The 18,088-nt window shown below is 41.5% G+C and overlaps 1 protein-coding gene across 16 annotated transcripts in view; it reads right to left on the bottom strand.

The window, feature by feature from the left end:
- The window catches only part of LOC132001388 (myomegalin-like), a 217,780-nt gene that overhangs the window by 167,233 nt on the left and 32,459 nt on the right, over nucleotides 1-18,088 (bottom strand). The window contains exon 1 of one of the 16 annotated variants that reach the window (XM_059375918.1): nucleotides 17,152-17,554. The exons of the other annotated variants lie outside the window; for them this stretch is intronic. Coding sequence (XP_059231901.1) covers nucleotides 17,152-17,171 — 20 coding nt within the window. The 5' untranslated portion in view covers nucleotides 17,172-17,554. Of the gene's footprint in view, nucleotides 1-17,151; nucleotides 17,555-18,088 lie in introns of those variants that run through there. 16 annotated transcript variants of the gene reach the window in all.

Genomic DNA, 18,088 nt, shown 5'->3' with positions numbered 1-18,088 from the left:
GCCTTCGGCTCAGGTCATGATCTCAGGGTGCTGGGATCGAGTCCCGTGTCGGGCTCTCTGCTCGGCGGGGAGCCTGCTTCCTCCTCTCTCTCTGCCTGCCTCTCTGCCTGCTTGTGATCTCTCTCTGTCAAATAAATAAATAAAATCTTTAAAAAAAAAAAAAAAAAGAAAGAAAGAAAATGAATGGGTCTAGCACCACTGGGCCTGCCTTTCCGCCTAGGGGGATAACCTGCCTCCTTTCAACAGAACAAACACGTGATCTCCAGTTCATCACAGTCCCTGTCCTCCTCATCTTTGTAGTCCCAGCTCACACACTCACTTATGATACCCACCTGACTCCATGTAGGTCTCTGAGGCTGTTACCCTGGTATAGATCCAGGGCAGACAGAATTTCATTTCTGTTTTAATGCATAGTCTTGAGAACAGATAAGGAATATGTGGTATATATACACAACAGAATATTATGCAGCCATACAATGATGAGATCATGCCATTTGAGACAACAGGGATGGACCTAGAGGATATTGTGTTAAATGAAATAAGACAGACTGGGAAAGACAAATACCACATGATTGCACTCACATGTGCAACCTAAAAAAAATAAACAAAAAACAAACAAACAAAAAAAGCCCAAATGAATAGAGAAACAAAATGCAGAGTCAGACCTATAAATACAGAAAACAAACTGATGGTTGCCAGAGGGGAGGGAGGAGGGTTGGGCAAAATGGGTGATAAGGAGTGGCAGACCCAGGCTTCCTGATACAGAATGAATAAGTCAGGGGGTGAGAAGGTACAGCATAGGGAATGTCATGGATGACCTTATAGCAGTGATGTGTGGTGACAGACAGTAGCTACACTTGCGATGAACACAGCATAATACCTACACTTGTGGAGTCACTGCTGTATATCTGAAGCTAACATAACATTGTGTGTCAACCATACTCAAATAAAAGAAAAAAAAACCCCACAGTCTTGAGTAACCTAATTGCTTCAGCATGTAATTCACTAATCTATGATGATAAACTACTAAAACTGGTTCATAAATCACTTTTACCTCTTCAGCTTCAGTTTCCTCAAATGTTTGTAAAAGAAGTACATGGATTTTTCTAAGGTCCCTCACAGTAACTGTGCCATTCTACTCCAACAAACACTTCACCATAAAACTCATTTTGATACCTTACAAGGATCCAGGGAACTTTCCAGACATGACCTCATTCAATCCTCTTTGCTCTGAAGATTCTACAGTATAGATCCAGAGCCGGCTACAACACAGGGTACACACACCCCATGAGATACTTGACCTTGTAAGCCCACCCACACCCACGCTGAGCCAGCTGTCTTCCCACTAGGAATCAATAAATGGAAGGAGAGAGAGGTCACTTTGGATGGGTACCGAGTCAATGGACATACTTATACAGTCTCGGGAGATTTTTTAAAAATCACTTTAACTCTATTAACAGCTCAAGTTCCCTCTCTTATTGCCCAAGAGTGGGCTCATCATCTGCTCCAAAAGGTTGAGAAGGAATTTGATGCTCCCCCAGGGAAGGGGCTCATAGTGAAGAAACACAGGGTGTATGTCTAGGGGATTGTAATTCGCAACAACGTCTGATAAACCAAAGTGCAAAGAGAACTGAGGTATCTGAGAGACATATTCCTAGCTAGGCCCTACAGACACACACACACACACACACACGCACACGCACATGTACATGGCCTTGTGAAGCAGTAATATAGGTTGGTAAATTCTTCCATACTATCCAAGACCAGAAAACACTCGTACGACCTTGTCCTAGTTTCTGAAACTGAAGTGTTTGTAGATTTATTTTTTAATATCAGTCCATGAATAACTCATGCTCCACTAGCATATGGTTCACCAGGGTAGGCAACAGCTCTCTCGCTAGATGTACATATATAATCTTTCTCGCTAGATACTTTTACCTTGAAATGCTGCTTTTCCTGTATAAATGAACTATACCTCAAGGGGCCTTATTATTCTTTTTCTCTTGGCCTCATCAGTCTGTCGGTACTGATACCACTTCCACTAAAGTTACACTTACTAAATTTTGCCAAACCACTCTCTGGCCTAATCTGAGGAACCAAGCGTTTTCCAAGTACAATCCACCCACAAGCTGCTTGCCTACTTATTGCTGCATGAGATCTTGCCCACGATTTCTTGATTTGCTGATAAGTAGCTAAGAAGATATTGGACTCAAACAACACATCGACATTTAATATCCCATATTATTAGCTTTTCCTACAGTTTTCCAGGGTGATTAGGTTGAGACTAATCAGAAAATAATTGACTTCCCCAAAGCCATCTGCTACACTCTGATACTCTGCTGCTGTCAGACTGTGCTCTGATGATTTTTTTCCAGTAACTTCCTAACTTTAGTAGTTCCAATTATGTCAGGAATATCCAAGCATTCAGTTTTATTTTGCTTGAAAATGGCTACACTGATGTAGCTCTTTTCCAAAATGTATGCAGCTCAGTGGTGCCACTTGTCTCTTTTCTCCTAACATTGTGGAGAGGGTAGAAACCCCCTTCCTTACCAAAGGGCAACAATACGATGGCACCTGCAGAGAGACAGTTTCTACAAAGCAGCCATTGGCCTTCTTCTGCAAAATGCACATTTGGTGTTACTGTCTTATATTTTGGTCTATTTAATTTGTAGACTGAGAAGAGCAAGGGATCGTGTTATCAGACCATGTTATTCACGAGCAATGGCAAGGTGGTAACCACACAACTTTATATTACAAACGGGTTGTGCAACAAGTCTGAACAGTTATGAGCTGGTGGCATCCCAGGACCGAAGTCATCCCAAATTATTTTTTTAAAAAGATTTAATTTATTCATTTGGCACAGAGACAGAGCACAACAAGCAAGGGAAGTGACAAGCAGAGGCAGAGGGAAAGAGAGAAGCAGGCTCCCCACTGGGCAGGGAGTCCGACGTGGGGCTCCATCCCAGGACCCTGAGATCAGGACAGGTGCTTAACTGACTGAGCCACTCAGGTAACCCACATCCCCAAATTATTTCTAGGGAGCTCAAGTCCGCCCAGTCCCCAGTACTTCCTTCTTCTTGGGCTCACCTATTAACAATTTTAACGGAGGGATATTTCTACCCATATGAGTGTCCAAACTCCCGAAGGGATGGTTATTTCCAAGTCCTCTCCCCAGGGCAATCAAATCTATCGAGGTTGTTGGAGGCCACACAGTCTGGGTCCCCTCCTTCACACCTACCACCACTCTTGCTGAAGATCTCTAAGCCTGTGGACAAAGGCCATCTCTTGGAGGCATTTTCTATCTTTCAGACTTCTTTTTATGTAGTTTTTTTGTTCATAAACAAAAACTCAGAAAGGGGAAAAACAATCTTCTATAGCAGTACTTAGAGCGAAAAACTGAGCCATGATTGACATTTTTAAGTTTTTTCATTCCTTTTCATAAACATTTATTGAAAAGTGACTTATATGGTAAGCCCTGAAAACATGAAGATGAAAAAGAAATATACTCCATCATGAAGGTGTTCAGAGTCTACTGGGGAAGGCAGCTAGCACTCAATGAGATAACCGTAAGAATAATGAGATTTAAAACAGAGATTTGGAGAGAGGACCGAATTCAAGAACTTTTACAACTCAAAAAAATAAATAAATAAAACAGATTTCAGAACATAAATGTGATAGCAGTTATTTTTGTCCATCTTAGTAAGCATAAACTGCCCCCATCACCCCCACCCTATCCCCTGGCAATGTTTTTACCTTTCCCTCTTCTCAAACCTTCCTTCTCTAAGTTCTAACCCTCAGGTAAGAGTATTAGGGAAAGTTAAGGGTAGAAACTGGTTCTTCATTTGCATGTCCTTCCTCAAACCCATCAGCTTTATCTAACTACTTAGAACCTCCAAAGATGATTTAAAATGTCAAGCAAGGAAGGATCAGGACGAAAATTTGTACTATAGTAAAAATGCCTATAGATATGGACTAGAAGAGAATCTGCACAAGAGATAAGACTGGAGGTTTAGGGGGCACCTGGGTGGCTCAGTGGGTTAAAGCCTCTGCCTTCAGCTCAGGTGGGATCAAGCACCCGAATGGGACTCTCTGCTCAGCGGGGATCCTGCTTCCTCCTCTCTCTGCTTGCCTCTCTGCCTGCTTGTGATCTCTGTCTGTCAAATAAATAAAGAAAATCTTTAAAAAAAAAAAAAAAAAAAGACTGGAGGTTTAGGATGGTGGAAAATACATGTGAATCGCCCTTTTTTCTTTTTTTACTATTTTATACTAAAAGGTTAATTTTTTTTTTAAAAAAACTAGGCGCCACACCTAGCATGGGGCTTAATGCAAGGCTTGAAATCATGACCCCAAGATCAATACCTGAACTGAGATCAAGATCACTTAACCAACTGAGACACCCAAGCGCCCCTAAAGGTTAATTTTTAGTTTTTAAAGAAGATAATTATTTTGATCCAATTTACACTGCCCTTCTAATGAAGCCCTCAATAAAAGATAAACAGTGTAAGAGATTAGGCTGAGTCTGACCTCCTCAAACAGTGCAGATTATGTGGTGTGACAGGAAGATTGTTGGAAGTTTGCTTAGCACTAGACACTGAACCAAATTCACATTCCATTCTAATTCCTATATATATATATATATTTTTTTTTAATTTCATTTATTTATTTGAGAGAGAGAGAAAGATAGCAAGAGAAAGCATGATCAGGGGTTTGGGGTGGGGGGTTGGAGAGAGAGAAGCAGGCTCCCACTAAGCAGCCCCATTGTGGGGCTTGATCCCAGGACCCTGGGATCATGACCTGAGTTGAAGGCAGGGGCTTAACGGACTGAGTCACCCAGGTGCCCCTAATTCCTATATTCTTTTTTTTTTTTTTAAGATTTTATTTATTTATCAGAGAGAGAAAGGGGGAGAGAGCGAGCACAGGCAGACAGAATGGCAGGCAGAGGCAGAGGGAGAAGCAGGCTCCCTGCTGAGCAAGGAGCCCGATGTGGGACTCGATCCCAGGACGCTGGGATCATGACCCGAGCCGAAGGCAGCTGCTCAACCAACTGAGCCACCCAGGCGTCCCCCTAATTCCTATATTCTTAAAGCACATTTGACATAAGTAACTAAATTCTGGTTCAAATAAAAGCAATCTTTCTGATGTTCGGAGATCATTTTTAAAATATTTTTTATTTGTATCCATATTCAACACTTGCAAATAGAAAAGGGTTGGAAGGAGAAGAACTATGGCCTACTTTCTCTAATGTGTGAAGCTTTGGCTCTGAGAACTTTTAAATGGTAAGGTTTCACAAGCAGAGACAGCCTAGGAACAGAGACATCTACAGGCGACTGTCTCGGGACTGCCTGAGCCCAACTTCACAGTTCACATTCTCTTCCAGTGGAATTCTCCTCAGCACTAATCTCACATTAAATATCCTCTTTACTGTGGACAACCACCACCAGCCACCACCAATGCCACAATTCATTAAGTGCCCGATGCATTCCAGGCAGCATCTCATTCAGTCCTCACAAGATCCTGTATCACAGATAAGAAAACAGGGACCCTAAAGGATGAAGTGACTTGCCCAAGATCATACAGCTTGTTAGTGTCAAGCCTGAACTTGAAAATGCCACTTGACTCCAAACCTTTACTCTTTCCACCTATACCTTTACCAGAATCTTCCTCTGTATCTGGCTTGACTCCTGGGAAGTGACCCCCTGAGAATCTGAAGGGCAAGGAAGGGTGGACAGTGATGCTGTGTCAAGGGATTTAGACTCAAATCCAGACACAGATATGTTCTTTGAGATGCCAACTCATCCCCGCTGGACATAGCTCACACTTGAGTATTCAAATACTGGTGTCATAGATACCATGTGACAAATGAGTAAAATCCTAAAAGGGAAGTGCCTGGTATGACTTTTTTTTTTAATAGGTTCTATCCTGAAAAGTGAGTCATCCATAATTTTACACTTCCCAACTCTACCCAAATCTCTCTAACTGTTCAAACCCTCCCTGAACCTTTTTGTTGCTAACCCTTGCCACCATCCCCAACGGATAAAGGGAAGAAACTAAAAGGCAGAGAAAGTGATGGGATAGACACAATCAAAACAGGACAGGCCAATAGTGAACAAACTATGAGACTTCTCCTCAGATCTTTTTCTCTCGCCAACAGAGACATTGAGTGTGTGGTCTACGTTCCACACGTTGCCAAATCCCACCCCCATTTGGCACCAGAATGGCAAAAACATATTTGAATGCAAATAGGGTAGAAGTCACAGATGCAGAGCACAAATACCAAGAGATTATCATTTTTTCTCATCTCAAGACCTATCATTATAACCTCTGCAAGCTAGGATACTTAATTGGCAAATCCCCCTCAGAACAGACAGAGCCTCGCTCGTGAGGCCCCCTCTGCATGCTGACCAAGTGTGGGCTGACTTGGCACTGCTTCAGCAACATCCACTTTTCTCCAGTACATCCTGAAATTACACCCTTCACTCAACAGACTCTATTCACTGTGAGTGACCACAGCCAAATGGGAACTCTTGAGACAGTTTTCTATAGTGCTACTAAGCCCTCAACAGCAACAGGGAGCTACAGGCATCACTATGCACCTGCAACAACTGATCCACGTTTTATGACCTTTCTCACCCTTGTACTAAGTCTTTGGCCTAAAAGGAACAAACATTCTATTTCTTGCTCTTATCCATCAAGGCTCAGAGAAACCACTTCATGACATAAAAAGGTAAAGGAAATTCAAGTAATTTTTTCTCATTGGACACACAAATAGCTAATAAATTCTCTTCCTTCACCCCGAATCAGCCAAGACACTGATAGCACTCTTTCATAAGAGACGCGAAAAATGATCTGCTTCAAATTCAGTCACATCCACTGGGGGATGGCGTATGGTCTCTCCACCCACTTCTCAAACTTAGCTTGTGCTTTCAACTTTTGGCCCTGATGATGCATTCTGTAGTGCTCAGTCTTTATTAACAACCACTACTCACTAGGCACTATGGTATGCCAAGGCAGCTGGCACACAGTCCATCTTGGAGCCCTAGCCCAAGCACCAGGAGATAGATTTTTCTTTCCTGTTTCTATCTACCTTTTTATTCACATAATCCTTTGTTGTTTCCTATCTTTACCACATCTATTTTTAATTATTTAAAAAGAATGACATGCTCCTTCTAGAAAATTGTGGAAAGGAAAAAAAATGTATATAGAAAAGTAATAAAAAATGTTACCACTTAAAGACCACATCCATGAAGATATTTAATGTATTTACTTCCAGTTGTTCTTTAGTTCATATGCCCATGAGAATTCTACAAAATAGAAATAATACTGCATGTGCAACTTTGTATCTTGATTTTATTTATATTATTGAACACAAAGGTTTTGAGGAGTGCATTTTTAGGGGAAGAGAGTGGAGGAGGCACATAAGAGGAGAAGGAGGAGAATTTCTTAATATTATATTTCTTAATATTAAAGATCTGTAGAATGTATCTAGAGTCTTCTTTTTCAGTATAGTTCCATGATGTATTTTAAAAAGAAGTTTATATTAAAGCTTTATATTAAAGCTTATATTAAAAAAAACTTATACCTTGTGCACTGTTGGTGGGAATATAATTGGTGTAGCCTATGGATGAGAGTATGGAGGTTCCTTATGAAATTAAAAATAGAGCTACTAGGGTGCCTGGGTGGCTCAGTCAGTTAAGACTTCTACTCTTGATCTCAGCTCAGGATCTCAGGGTCGTGAGTTCAGACCCCATGTTGAGCTCCATCCTGGAGCACTACTTTTTTTAAGCTCTACTTTAAAAAAATAAAAAAATTTAAAAAAAAATTAAAAAACTAGAGCTACCAGGATTCCCACTACTGGGTAGTTACCTCAAGATAATTTGAAGAGATAATATGCACCCCTGTGTTCATTGTAGCATTATTTACAATAGCCAAGATATGGAAGCAAATTAAGTATTCATCAATAGATGAGTGAGTAAAGATGATGTGGCATATATACACAATGGATATTTCTCAGCTATAAAAAAAAAAAAGAATGAAATCTTGCCATTCATGACAACATGGTTGGACCTAGAGCGTATTATGCTAAGGGAAATAAGTCAAGCAGAGAAAGACAAATATCATATGATTTCCTTTATAAGTGAAATCCAAAAAATAAAACAAACACACAAAACAAAACAGAAACAGACTCATATATCCAGAAAATATATATCCAGAAAACCCTCTGGTGGGTTACCAGAGGTAGGGAGGGGTTGAAGGTATGGGTGAAACAAATGAAGAAATTTAGGAAGCACAAAATTTACAAAATCTTTTTTTTTTTAAAGATTTTATTTATTTATTTGACAGAGAGAGATCACAAGCAGGCAGAGAGGCAGGCAGAGAGAGAAGGAGGAAGCAGGCTCCCTGCTGAGCAGAGAGCCCGATGCGGGACTCGATCCCAGGGCCCTGAGATCATGACCCGAGCTAAGGCAGCGGCTTAACCCACTGAGCCACCCAGGCGCCCCTACAAAATCTTATATAAAAGAAATAAGTCATGGAGACATAGGGTACAGCATAAAAAATATAGTCAGTGATACAGAAATAATTCCATATGGTGACAGATGGATAAGTAGACTTACCATGGGGATCATTTCATAATGTATAAAAATATTGAATCACTATGTTGTACACCTGAAACTAACAGGATATTGTATGTCAATTTCACTTCAACCAAAGAAAATAAATTAAAAAAAAATAAAACAAAGATTATAGACTCCTAGAGGATAATAAAACTGACAGAGGGTTACCAAGGTTTAGGGGTTATTAAGGCAGTAAGAGACTCTGAAGTGGTGCTGAGAGTGCTGAGAGTGATTGAAGGAGCTGCCCCCGAGGTCCAGGCTCAGGAGGGAGATGGACAAAGAGCAGGTAGCCTGGAAGATAGAGGAACTGGAGTATGCAATAAGGTGAACTGAACATTCAGAAAGACTGAGAAGATGGGGAGACTTGACCTTGTGGTCAGGAAACATAAACTCAGAGTTAAGGATCCTAAGGGGAATTTGGACTGAGGATGAGCTGCAAAGCTGGCTTGCTGAGGGTGTATGGCAGTGGATTGGCAGAAAGGAATTGTGAGGCCCAGGCAGAATAGTAATATATATTCATGCCTAGTGACCCCTCTGGAATATCAGTCACTTACAGGCAGAGTTTTTATATCATTCACTATTATATAGCTAGCATTTAAAAAGCCTAGATCATAACAGGAACTTGATGCATATAACTTAAACTACAAATAAATGCAATTTGAATCTATAGTGTCATCAAGCTTTGGTAACCTGCTGTGTCCATTCCATAATAGGGAGACACTTACCAAACAGATGTTCATATCAACCTTGTGGGGAGTGTTCTCTAGAAAGTTCTAAATTGCGGATCTTCTAAGTGCTAGAAACAATGTTAGATGCTGAAGATTTAGAGACAACAAAAGTCCTTTCTTCCAATAAGCTTAGAGAATGGAGAATACCATGTAAACCAATTAACTAGCTGCAAGCAACAACAGGATAGACAGCAGAACACCCAGAATTAGGTTCCAAAAACAATTGCAAAAGGATGTAATGCTGAAACTAATCTTTGAAGAGTAAAGCTATCCTAGCAAAGGCAAGGCTACATGTGTAGGTGGGAACAGCTGGTATAGGAAGGCCCACATAATAATTTTAGCTCAGGAAGAGTAAAATGACACTCTACAACCAGCTCCTTAGGTGGTCTGGCAATAGTGCTGTTCCCATGGTGGCAATAACCTGGAAATCTCTAAGTAATACAGGAAGAAGCATTGTCAGACCAACTCAGTTCCAAGCTTTATTTGTTGTCACTTGATACACATAAATGTAAATTCCTTCCTGCTATAAAAACATATATTGACTGAGTTTTAAGGCACCATGTAAATGATATTGCCCATGATCCCACCACCAAATACAGCATCTATTTTCTTTTCTCCTCTCCTTGCAATAGATATCCCAATATGTATAGATAATTTTTAAAAATTGTTTTATTGATTTGAGGTTTCTTCTTTTTTTGAGGGGGGGAGGGTCAGGGAGAGAGGGAATTTTTTCTTAAAGATTTATTTATCTATTTTAGAGAGAGAGCATGTGCATGGGGGAGAGAGACAGAGGGAGAGGCAGGATCTGCAAGCAGACTCCCCACTGAACACAGAGCCCCATGTGGGGCTCAATCTCAGGACCCTGAGATCATGACCCGAGCTGAAATCAAGAGCCAAACGCTTAACAAACAGAGCCACCCAGGCTCCCCAGTATGCATAATTTTGATGTATTTTATATCCACTTTTACTTTATTACATTAAAATTTTCTGTCTATTACCATTTCAGGAAACATTTCAAGATTGTAACAGATATTATTAGCAAGAGCAAAGCACTTTACTCCAGAGAGGAGTAGAAGATGGGAATGTTGCTACTGATTCACCTAGGATACATCACTTTAGGTCACTGTACCTCTACTTCCCCTTCTACAGTATAGGGACTCAGGTCTTGAAAAAGATGGTTAAATTGAACTGAAATATCCTCTATATATTTATGAGTTATACGAGTCTAAATGCTAAGCAATCTGCAACATATATTCAACAACTACAAATGTTTGATATAATTATTCTATTTCTGAACATCTATCATTCAAAAATAATCCTATGGAAGAAGATGCTTTATGTACCAAGACGTTTATCACTGATTATTTATAATAGTTAAAAACTGGAACCCTAAAGTCTTCATTATAAGGGAATGATGGAGTAAAGGTTTTTATTTCCACATATTCTACATCATAAATAACAATATTCCACATTATGACATGGAAAATAAATACATTTTTCCCCTGTGTAAAATGCTAGAAATTACTCAATTTTCTTTGTCAGTCAATGCTTTCTATATGTCAGCAGTTATTGCTTCTTCATACCCCTTCCATCTTGCCCATAATGAAGATACAAGTAGCTACTGTCCCTAGTTGGCATTGGAGAAGACAAAGGAGAAAGAAGTTTCTGGAGAGTTGAACAAACAGAGGAGGACTGGAGATAATGAGGCTCATTAAGGGAAAATGTATTGGAAACTATTAAAGTGCCATGAAAATACAATTGTGATGCTGATGATGCTGATGACAACAATGATGGTGAATAGTCTATGGATAATAAAGTGCTTCAGCCATGAGAAAAAAAAATTCAGATCATGCTTGTTTGCTGACCACAGAACTCAGAAGATGTTCTGAGACTAAGGAAAACAAGTCCTCAGTATGTCTGAATGTTTTTAAATAGAATTTGGATAGAGCCACCTTGGGTCATCAACACATCTCTTTTATTCTGGACTTTCTTCTAACTTTAAAAGCTATTTGGATTTTTGCCAGAGACAACTTGTGGAATGTTCTGGGCTTACTTTGGAATTTTATTTATAAAATAGGATCAACTTCAACAGGAGTAGTGTCCCAGGGCATCCACTGAACGGATGGATGCTCTACACAGCTTTGTATAAATTATCCCTGAGCTATTTGACAGGAGAGGGCACAATGATGACAGTCACCCAATTTATCCTTTCAGAGACAAAACGACCCCTTCCTAGTCTTCCTGTATTTGAAATCCACCTTAGCATGTAAGCTGAAAGAACTACAGGGGTATCCGGTCTGATCTAGTATGCCAGAAATAAGCAAGTGGGGATGAAAGCACTGATTGAGATAAATTCCTCAAGCCAAAAACCAAGTACAGGCCTATTTAAAAGTAGCTCAGAGTTTCAAAGGCAGAGATTTTTCTTTCCCCAAATGCAGAAAATTAATTGCCAAAGATGCTGAATGTTAAAAGAGAAATTCAAAGACCAAAGATGTTTCAGTAATAGGATTATGAGAAGGAGCATTTTCCTAATTTTAAAAAATGCTATATACAAAGCAGCAGCAGCACAGTGGGCAAAGGTACTGGAATCAACCAGGACTTCATGCTCCAATGCTTAATCAACCTCTCTGGCCTCAGTTGCCTCACCTTCAAAATAGAGAGAAATTTGAGATTTCTGGTTGTAACTATGCGGTAGTAAATGGGACTCTTTGCCAACTTACTATGAATTCAAAGAGAAATAAATGTCTTGCTTTCTCTACAGTTAAGAAGGAGTGAGTGTAGAGTTAAGCTAAGAGTTAATATAGAGCAGAATAAATGCAAATAAGCTATCAATGGGGATCATTTTAGTGCAATATAACCATGGTAAATGGGCTTCTTGTCCTACTTGAAGGCTGCACTTTATGTGGGGGAGAAGAAATAAAATCAAATTTTTGAATTTTGAGACTGAACCACTATTTTTCTTGGATGTTACTTCCCTTCTTCAAGTTTGCACAGCCACAGCAGGCAAATACAATCAATGCTTGCATTGTGTTAAATTAAATCACAAGGTTACATAAAACAAAATAAAATAGACTATTCAATTCCTTTCCTAACCTTTAATCTTATAGGTAGCTCTCACATAGTTCAAGTTCACTTTTCCTTGAGTTATTTGTTTAGGGAAGTTGACTAAGGTTCACATATGATTTGCCCGACTTTTGCTCAGCTTTTCCATATACTACAAACAAGAGCATTTCCACCCAAAAGGGGAAGAGAATTAGTAATGACTTTTCCAGAAATTCGTGTGATAGACTGGATAATCACCCTCCAAAGAAGTCCACATCCCTAATCTCTGAGACCTGTCAAAGTGCCACTTGACATAGCAAAAGGGACTTTCAGATGGGATTAAGGATTCTGAGATAGCGGAATTATCCTAGATTATCCAGTTGGGCCCAAGGTAATTACAAGGGTCTTTGTAAGAGATATACCCAAGAATCAGAATTAGAAGAGGAGATGAAATAATGGGGCAGAGACTAGAGTGCTGCCATTGCTGGAAAGGGTCCAAGAATCAAGCAATATGGACAGCCCCTAAAGCCCGAAAAGGCAAGGACTAGATTCTTCCCTAGAGCCTCCAGGAGGAACACACTCCTGCAGACATCTTCACTTTAGCCTAGAAGACCAATTTCCAGACTTTTGACCTCCAGGACTTCAAGATAATAAATTTGTGGTTTTTTCTGTCACTAAATTCATGGTAATTTGTTTTAGCAGCAGAAAGAAACTAATACAATCTAAGGAATCTGAAATACACACTCTTCAGGGAGTTGCTAGTCCAGAAACGGAATTTGAAATATGTTCGCAACCTTCTTTAGTGAGCTGCTAGCTCTGATAAGTGAATGCTAAAAATTCAGAGTTGTAGAAGCCGTTTGCCTGATAGATACAAGACTTGCAAGGTGAGCAAAATTATCCTCGTCATTTCCATGAGCTTACTCCTTTGATAACTCTTACCTTATTCATGGCCATTAGCTTGATTAGTGACCAAACCAGCTTTTTTGTAAGGCCAGTGTATTCATAGGAAATTTGCTATTCCAGAACCAACGACGTTCTCCCCAAATGATTTAACCAAAGAGTCTTGGCAAAGGTCAGGACACATCATTGAGGAAAAACACTCCTGTTAACCTCTAGCAGGGCAGATGGTGCACAGTTAGCAGTAGGGGTATTCTGCTGTGAGAACTCAAATACTCAGCACCCTGTTCTTTGTGGATAGACTGAGCAAGATAAAGAGTATGGAGGCTCATGTGAAAAACCTTTCAGACAGGAGGTTTCCAGAGCTGCCAAGAATGAAACTTGGGAGTAGAACCACAGTCTTCAACTTATTCATAAGCCTGAGTTATCAGGATAAGGAGGCAGCTCCAGAACCAACTCAGAAACTGAATCACCAGCCAAACTCAACCCCATTTTCTTCTCAGTATTTTTTTCTCAGTTGTGTGTGTTCCCAGGGCACATTATTTAATCCCTGAAGTTAAATTTTTCTTGTCTTAAAAATTATGACTATAATAACATTTCCCTCGTCCCTCAAAGGGTTGTGAGGATTAGGTGGCATGAAGTCTGCGAAGGGGTCAGCACACAAGTTAATGGATGCAAGCCTCATAAACAGTTGCTTTACACTTAATATTTACTCTTTGAATTTCTCAAGTTGTGCTTCTCCCCTGTGCTCTCACGCATTTGTCTGCTTTAGCCTCTCTTAGAATTATAGGCAATGAGAAAGTACAATGTTGGAAGGCAGAAGCCCAGTCTCATTCACTGCTTCATCCTTAGCATTTAGCACAGTGCTTTGCCTGTAGTGGGCTTTCACATTTAAAATAAATGGTTAGGAACTGATCTTAACTGCGCGTTAGGAAACATCTGAGACATCAGTTATGATATATGATTATAGGATTTTTCCATCTATGATCCACTAGGCGGTGAAGTAAATTGAGTTACACTAGCATTTTCTCTTTTTTGAAGAAAAGGAGCAGGGCAGAAAAGATCAGAGTACAAAACACAAAGTAAGGTGATACTCTTGTTTCATTTATATATGGGAGTACGCCTGGTTGTAATGTAAATACATTTCTCACTGTGAGTAATAGCAAAAAAACCCAAAAAAAAAAAAAAAAAAAAAAGAACATCCTGATTCTTCCACCTCACCAACATTTGGTATTTTCAGTCTTTTTCATTTCGGCTATTCAAGTAGGTATACAGTGTATGGCACTGTGGTTCTAATTTGCATTTCCCTGATGACTAGTGATGTGGAGCACTTTTTCACTATATCTCAGTCCATTGTCTATCCTCTTTATAACCACTTTAGAAAACTATTTGGCAGTATCTACTGAAGCTGAACATGCATTTCCTATTACTCAGAAATTTTATGTCTATGCATTTCCCCAACAGCAATATGTACATATGTTCACCAAAAGACATGCCCAAGAATGTTCATAGATAACAACCTATTTGTAATAGCTCCAAACCAGAAATTGCCCAAATGCTCATTAATAATTGACTGGATAAATAAATTTGATATATTTACACACAATAGAATCCCACACAGAAGCAAGAATGAATGGACTACAACTACACAAAACAATATGGGAGAATCCCACAGGCATCAGATGGAATGAAAGAAGCCAGATATACAAGAGTACACAGTGGATAATTTCATTGACATAAGGGGTCAAAGCCAAGCAAAACTGATCTATGGTGTGAGAAATTAGGATAATGGTTATTCTTGGGTCACGAGGGCTTCAGGGGTGCTGGTTATATCCTCTTTTTGATATGAATGTCTAAAATATGGATATACTCAGTTTGTGACATTAATAGAACAATGAACATATTATTTGTGGCTTTCTAAATTATTTCTGAATTTATCTGAAGTCTAAATACACATGTAAATATACAATTCAGAAAAAAAAATCTTTTTTTTTTTTTTTAAGATACAGTGAACAACACTGCTCACTCTTGTTACCATCAAGTGGTCATCTAGCCTCTGCTCAAATAATGTCAGGGACCAGAATCGATTTAGTGCCAGGTGGGTCACTTATTAGGAAGTTTTTCCCTAGGGTGCCTGGGTTGCTTGGTGGGTTAAGCCTCTGCCTTCAGCTCAGGTCATGGTCTCAGGGTCCTGGGATAGAGCCCCACATTGGACTCTCTGCTCAGCAGGGAGCCTGCTTCCCTCTCTCTCTCTGCCTGCTGCTCTGCCTACTTGTGATCTCTCTCTCTCTCTCTCTCTCTTTCTGTCAAATAAATAAAAATCTTAAAAAATTAAAAAAGAAAGAAAAAAAGCTTTTCCCTTACACAAAGCCATAACTTGCCTCCTCCATAATGTATTCTGTCCTCCTAAGGGATTCCAAATCCATCCAGTCCCACTCCCACCAATTGCTCTTCAAATATTTGAAGGAAACCACCATATCCACCACCACCCCAGCCCCATCTTCACTTCCTCAGAACCACAGATCCTTTGGTGACCCTTCAAGGTGTGGTCTTCATTCCCCTACTGTCTCTTGATTGCACTCCTCTATCTAGTGATGCCCACAACAGAACATTGCTCTGTAGGAGAGGCCTCAGAAGAGCAGAAAAGAGCAAAAAGTAGAATCACTATTTGTAATTCTAGAAAGCATGTGTCTACCAACACACCCAAAGCTTCCATTTTTTAAAAAACTGACACGTTGTAGATCACTTCTGTTGAACAATCAGCTGAACTCCTTCAGATCTTTTTCACACGGCCTAATTTCCTTTCTGTGTCTGTATAGTCTGCCTTCTCTTAGGAGTCAACACACATTTGGCCTCACTCCAATCTCCAAAGCTAAATCCTGGAGGTGGAGTGATATCGATTATAGAGACACCTCTGGAATACAGCCTCTCCATCCACCCTCTCACTGGCAAAAATGAAGTCTTTGTCCTAACACATTATCTTTTATCCCTGAATGGGTCTGTTTTAAAGCACACTGAGGGGAAGGAGAAAACACAATTCAGCTGGGCATCCCCAAAATCTGACCTAAAACCTCACTGCCACCGGGGTCTCAACAAAGCCTGGGCAACGAAGGGCACCGTGGTCTCTTTCTTCCTTCTTCCCTCTCCAAAGTCACTCCAACTGGAGACTCTGGAGGTGAGCAATGCTGGGCTCTGCTCACTCAGGGCTTTGCCTTTTGTGTGACTGTTGGAGGATGAGCCTAAGGAAAACGTGGCAGGGTGAGGAGGAGGAATCTGATATTTTTCAAGGTATCTGAAATCCGGGGCGCCTGGGTGGCTCAGTGGGTTAAGCCGCTGCCTTCGGCTCAGGTCATGATCTCAGGGTCCTGGGATCGAGTCCCGCATCGGGCTCTCTGCTCGGCAGGGAGCCTGCTTCCTCCTCTCTCTCTCTCTCTGCCTGGCTCTCTGCCTACTTGTGATTTCTCTCTGTCAAATAAATAAATAAAATCTTTAAAAAAAAAAAGGTATCTGAAATCCTAGGTATCTCTGAAGAATGACTTACGCCCATCTCTCTCATCTGTGGAACAGCGAAAAGACAGAGAACCATTTCTACAAAAACTTCCAGGTAAGCCCCACTGGGTATTTTTACTATCAAGACTAGGTGGAAGAGAGACACATTCGGCAAGGAAAACGCCAGAGAACAGAACATGTGCGGAAGGATCGAGAGAAGTTGGAATTAGAAGGGTATTTTTTTTTTTTTTTTTGAAAAAAAAGAGAAGATCTCCCAGGCCCCTAGGTGAGGGGCGACCTCTCCTTAAGGGCGCGGGGGTGGGGGGCGCGGTGGGAGGGTGGGGCGTATCGGGAATGCGGGGAGAAAGCAGCAGCTCACCTACCTCATCCACGTCTGCTCCATTCTCCAGGCGCTTCCCTCACTCTCAGGGCGCTCCTCACCCGGGAGTGGAAGCAGCCTGGGAAAACGAGAACCCTTGCCCACGAATCTCCAGTGCAAAGAGCGGCAGCTTTTCCCTCCCCAGCTTCTTCTTTCTGTGTTGGCGAAGAGAGGGCTCGGCTCCCTGTATTTTGAGAAGACCGATTTGACGTGGCCGAACCTCCCCCCAGCTAACGGGGCGACGGGCAACAAGGGAGGGACTGTTCTCCGTAGGAAGCGGGACGCGGAGCCCAGCTGAGAGGCGCCCGGAGCTGTTTGGGGAACTGGGGCCCGAGGCGGCCCGGCAGGGCGCGCACACACGCCCAGGCTGAGACACGACTGGCTGGCACGAGTTGCTCCGCGCCAGCTGAGCTGTCAACCGCGAGCGGAGGCGGGGCTCCCGGCAGCCAGCCCAGGTGACACGCCTCCCCGCCGCGGTGATGGTGGCGGAAGGGCAGAGGGCTCCCAGGGCGCAGGACAGAGCGCCTCTGTTCCTCCCCTGTCCCACTGAGGGCGCTGTAAAAACAGAACAAAACAAAACAAAAAACAACTAACTGTCGGTAGAATTTGGAGCGAAGATCCTCTTGTGTGCCTGCACGACCCCACCCACAGGTAAACCCGGCACCAGAGCTGGGCTCTAGGAGGGTCGGAGGTGGCAGTCCTGGCTGAAGGCAGATGCACAACACTAGATGGTCATCGGCCATGATGATATTTTCCTAGAGATCTGACACGTCAGTCTCAGAATTGATTGGGGGACAGGAACCTTCCTCGGAATGGGAAGCAGCATCCTAACGGAACCCAGCAGCCTTATTAGCTGCCTCCATCTCGGCCAGCCCCTGATTTTATACTGTTCTACCTTGAGTCTCCCAAGCACAGAGGCAGCTGGGCTCTAGCTTCAGAGG

Source organism: Mustela nigripes, chromosome 14 (genome assembly GCF_022355385.1).
Source record: "Mustela nigripes isolate SB6536 chromosome 14, MUSNIG.SB6536, whole genome shotgun sequence".
In the NCBI taxonomy this organism is placed as follows: Eukaryota; Metazoa; Chordata; class Mammalia; order Carnivora; family Mustelidae; genus Mustela; species Mustela nigripes.
This window is presented reverse-complemented; position numbering and strand designations above follow the sequence as displayed.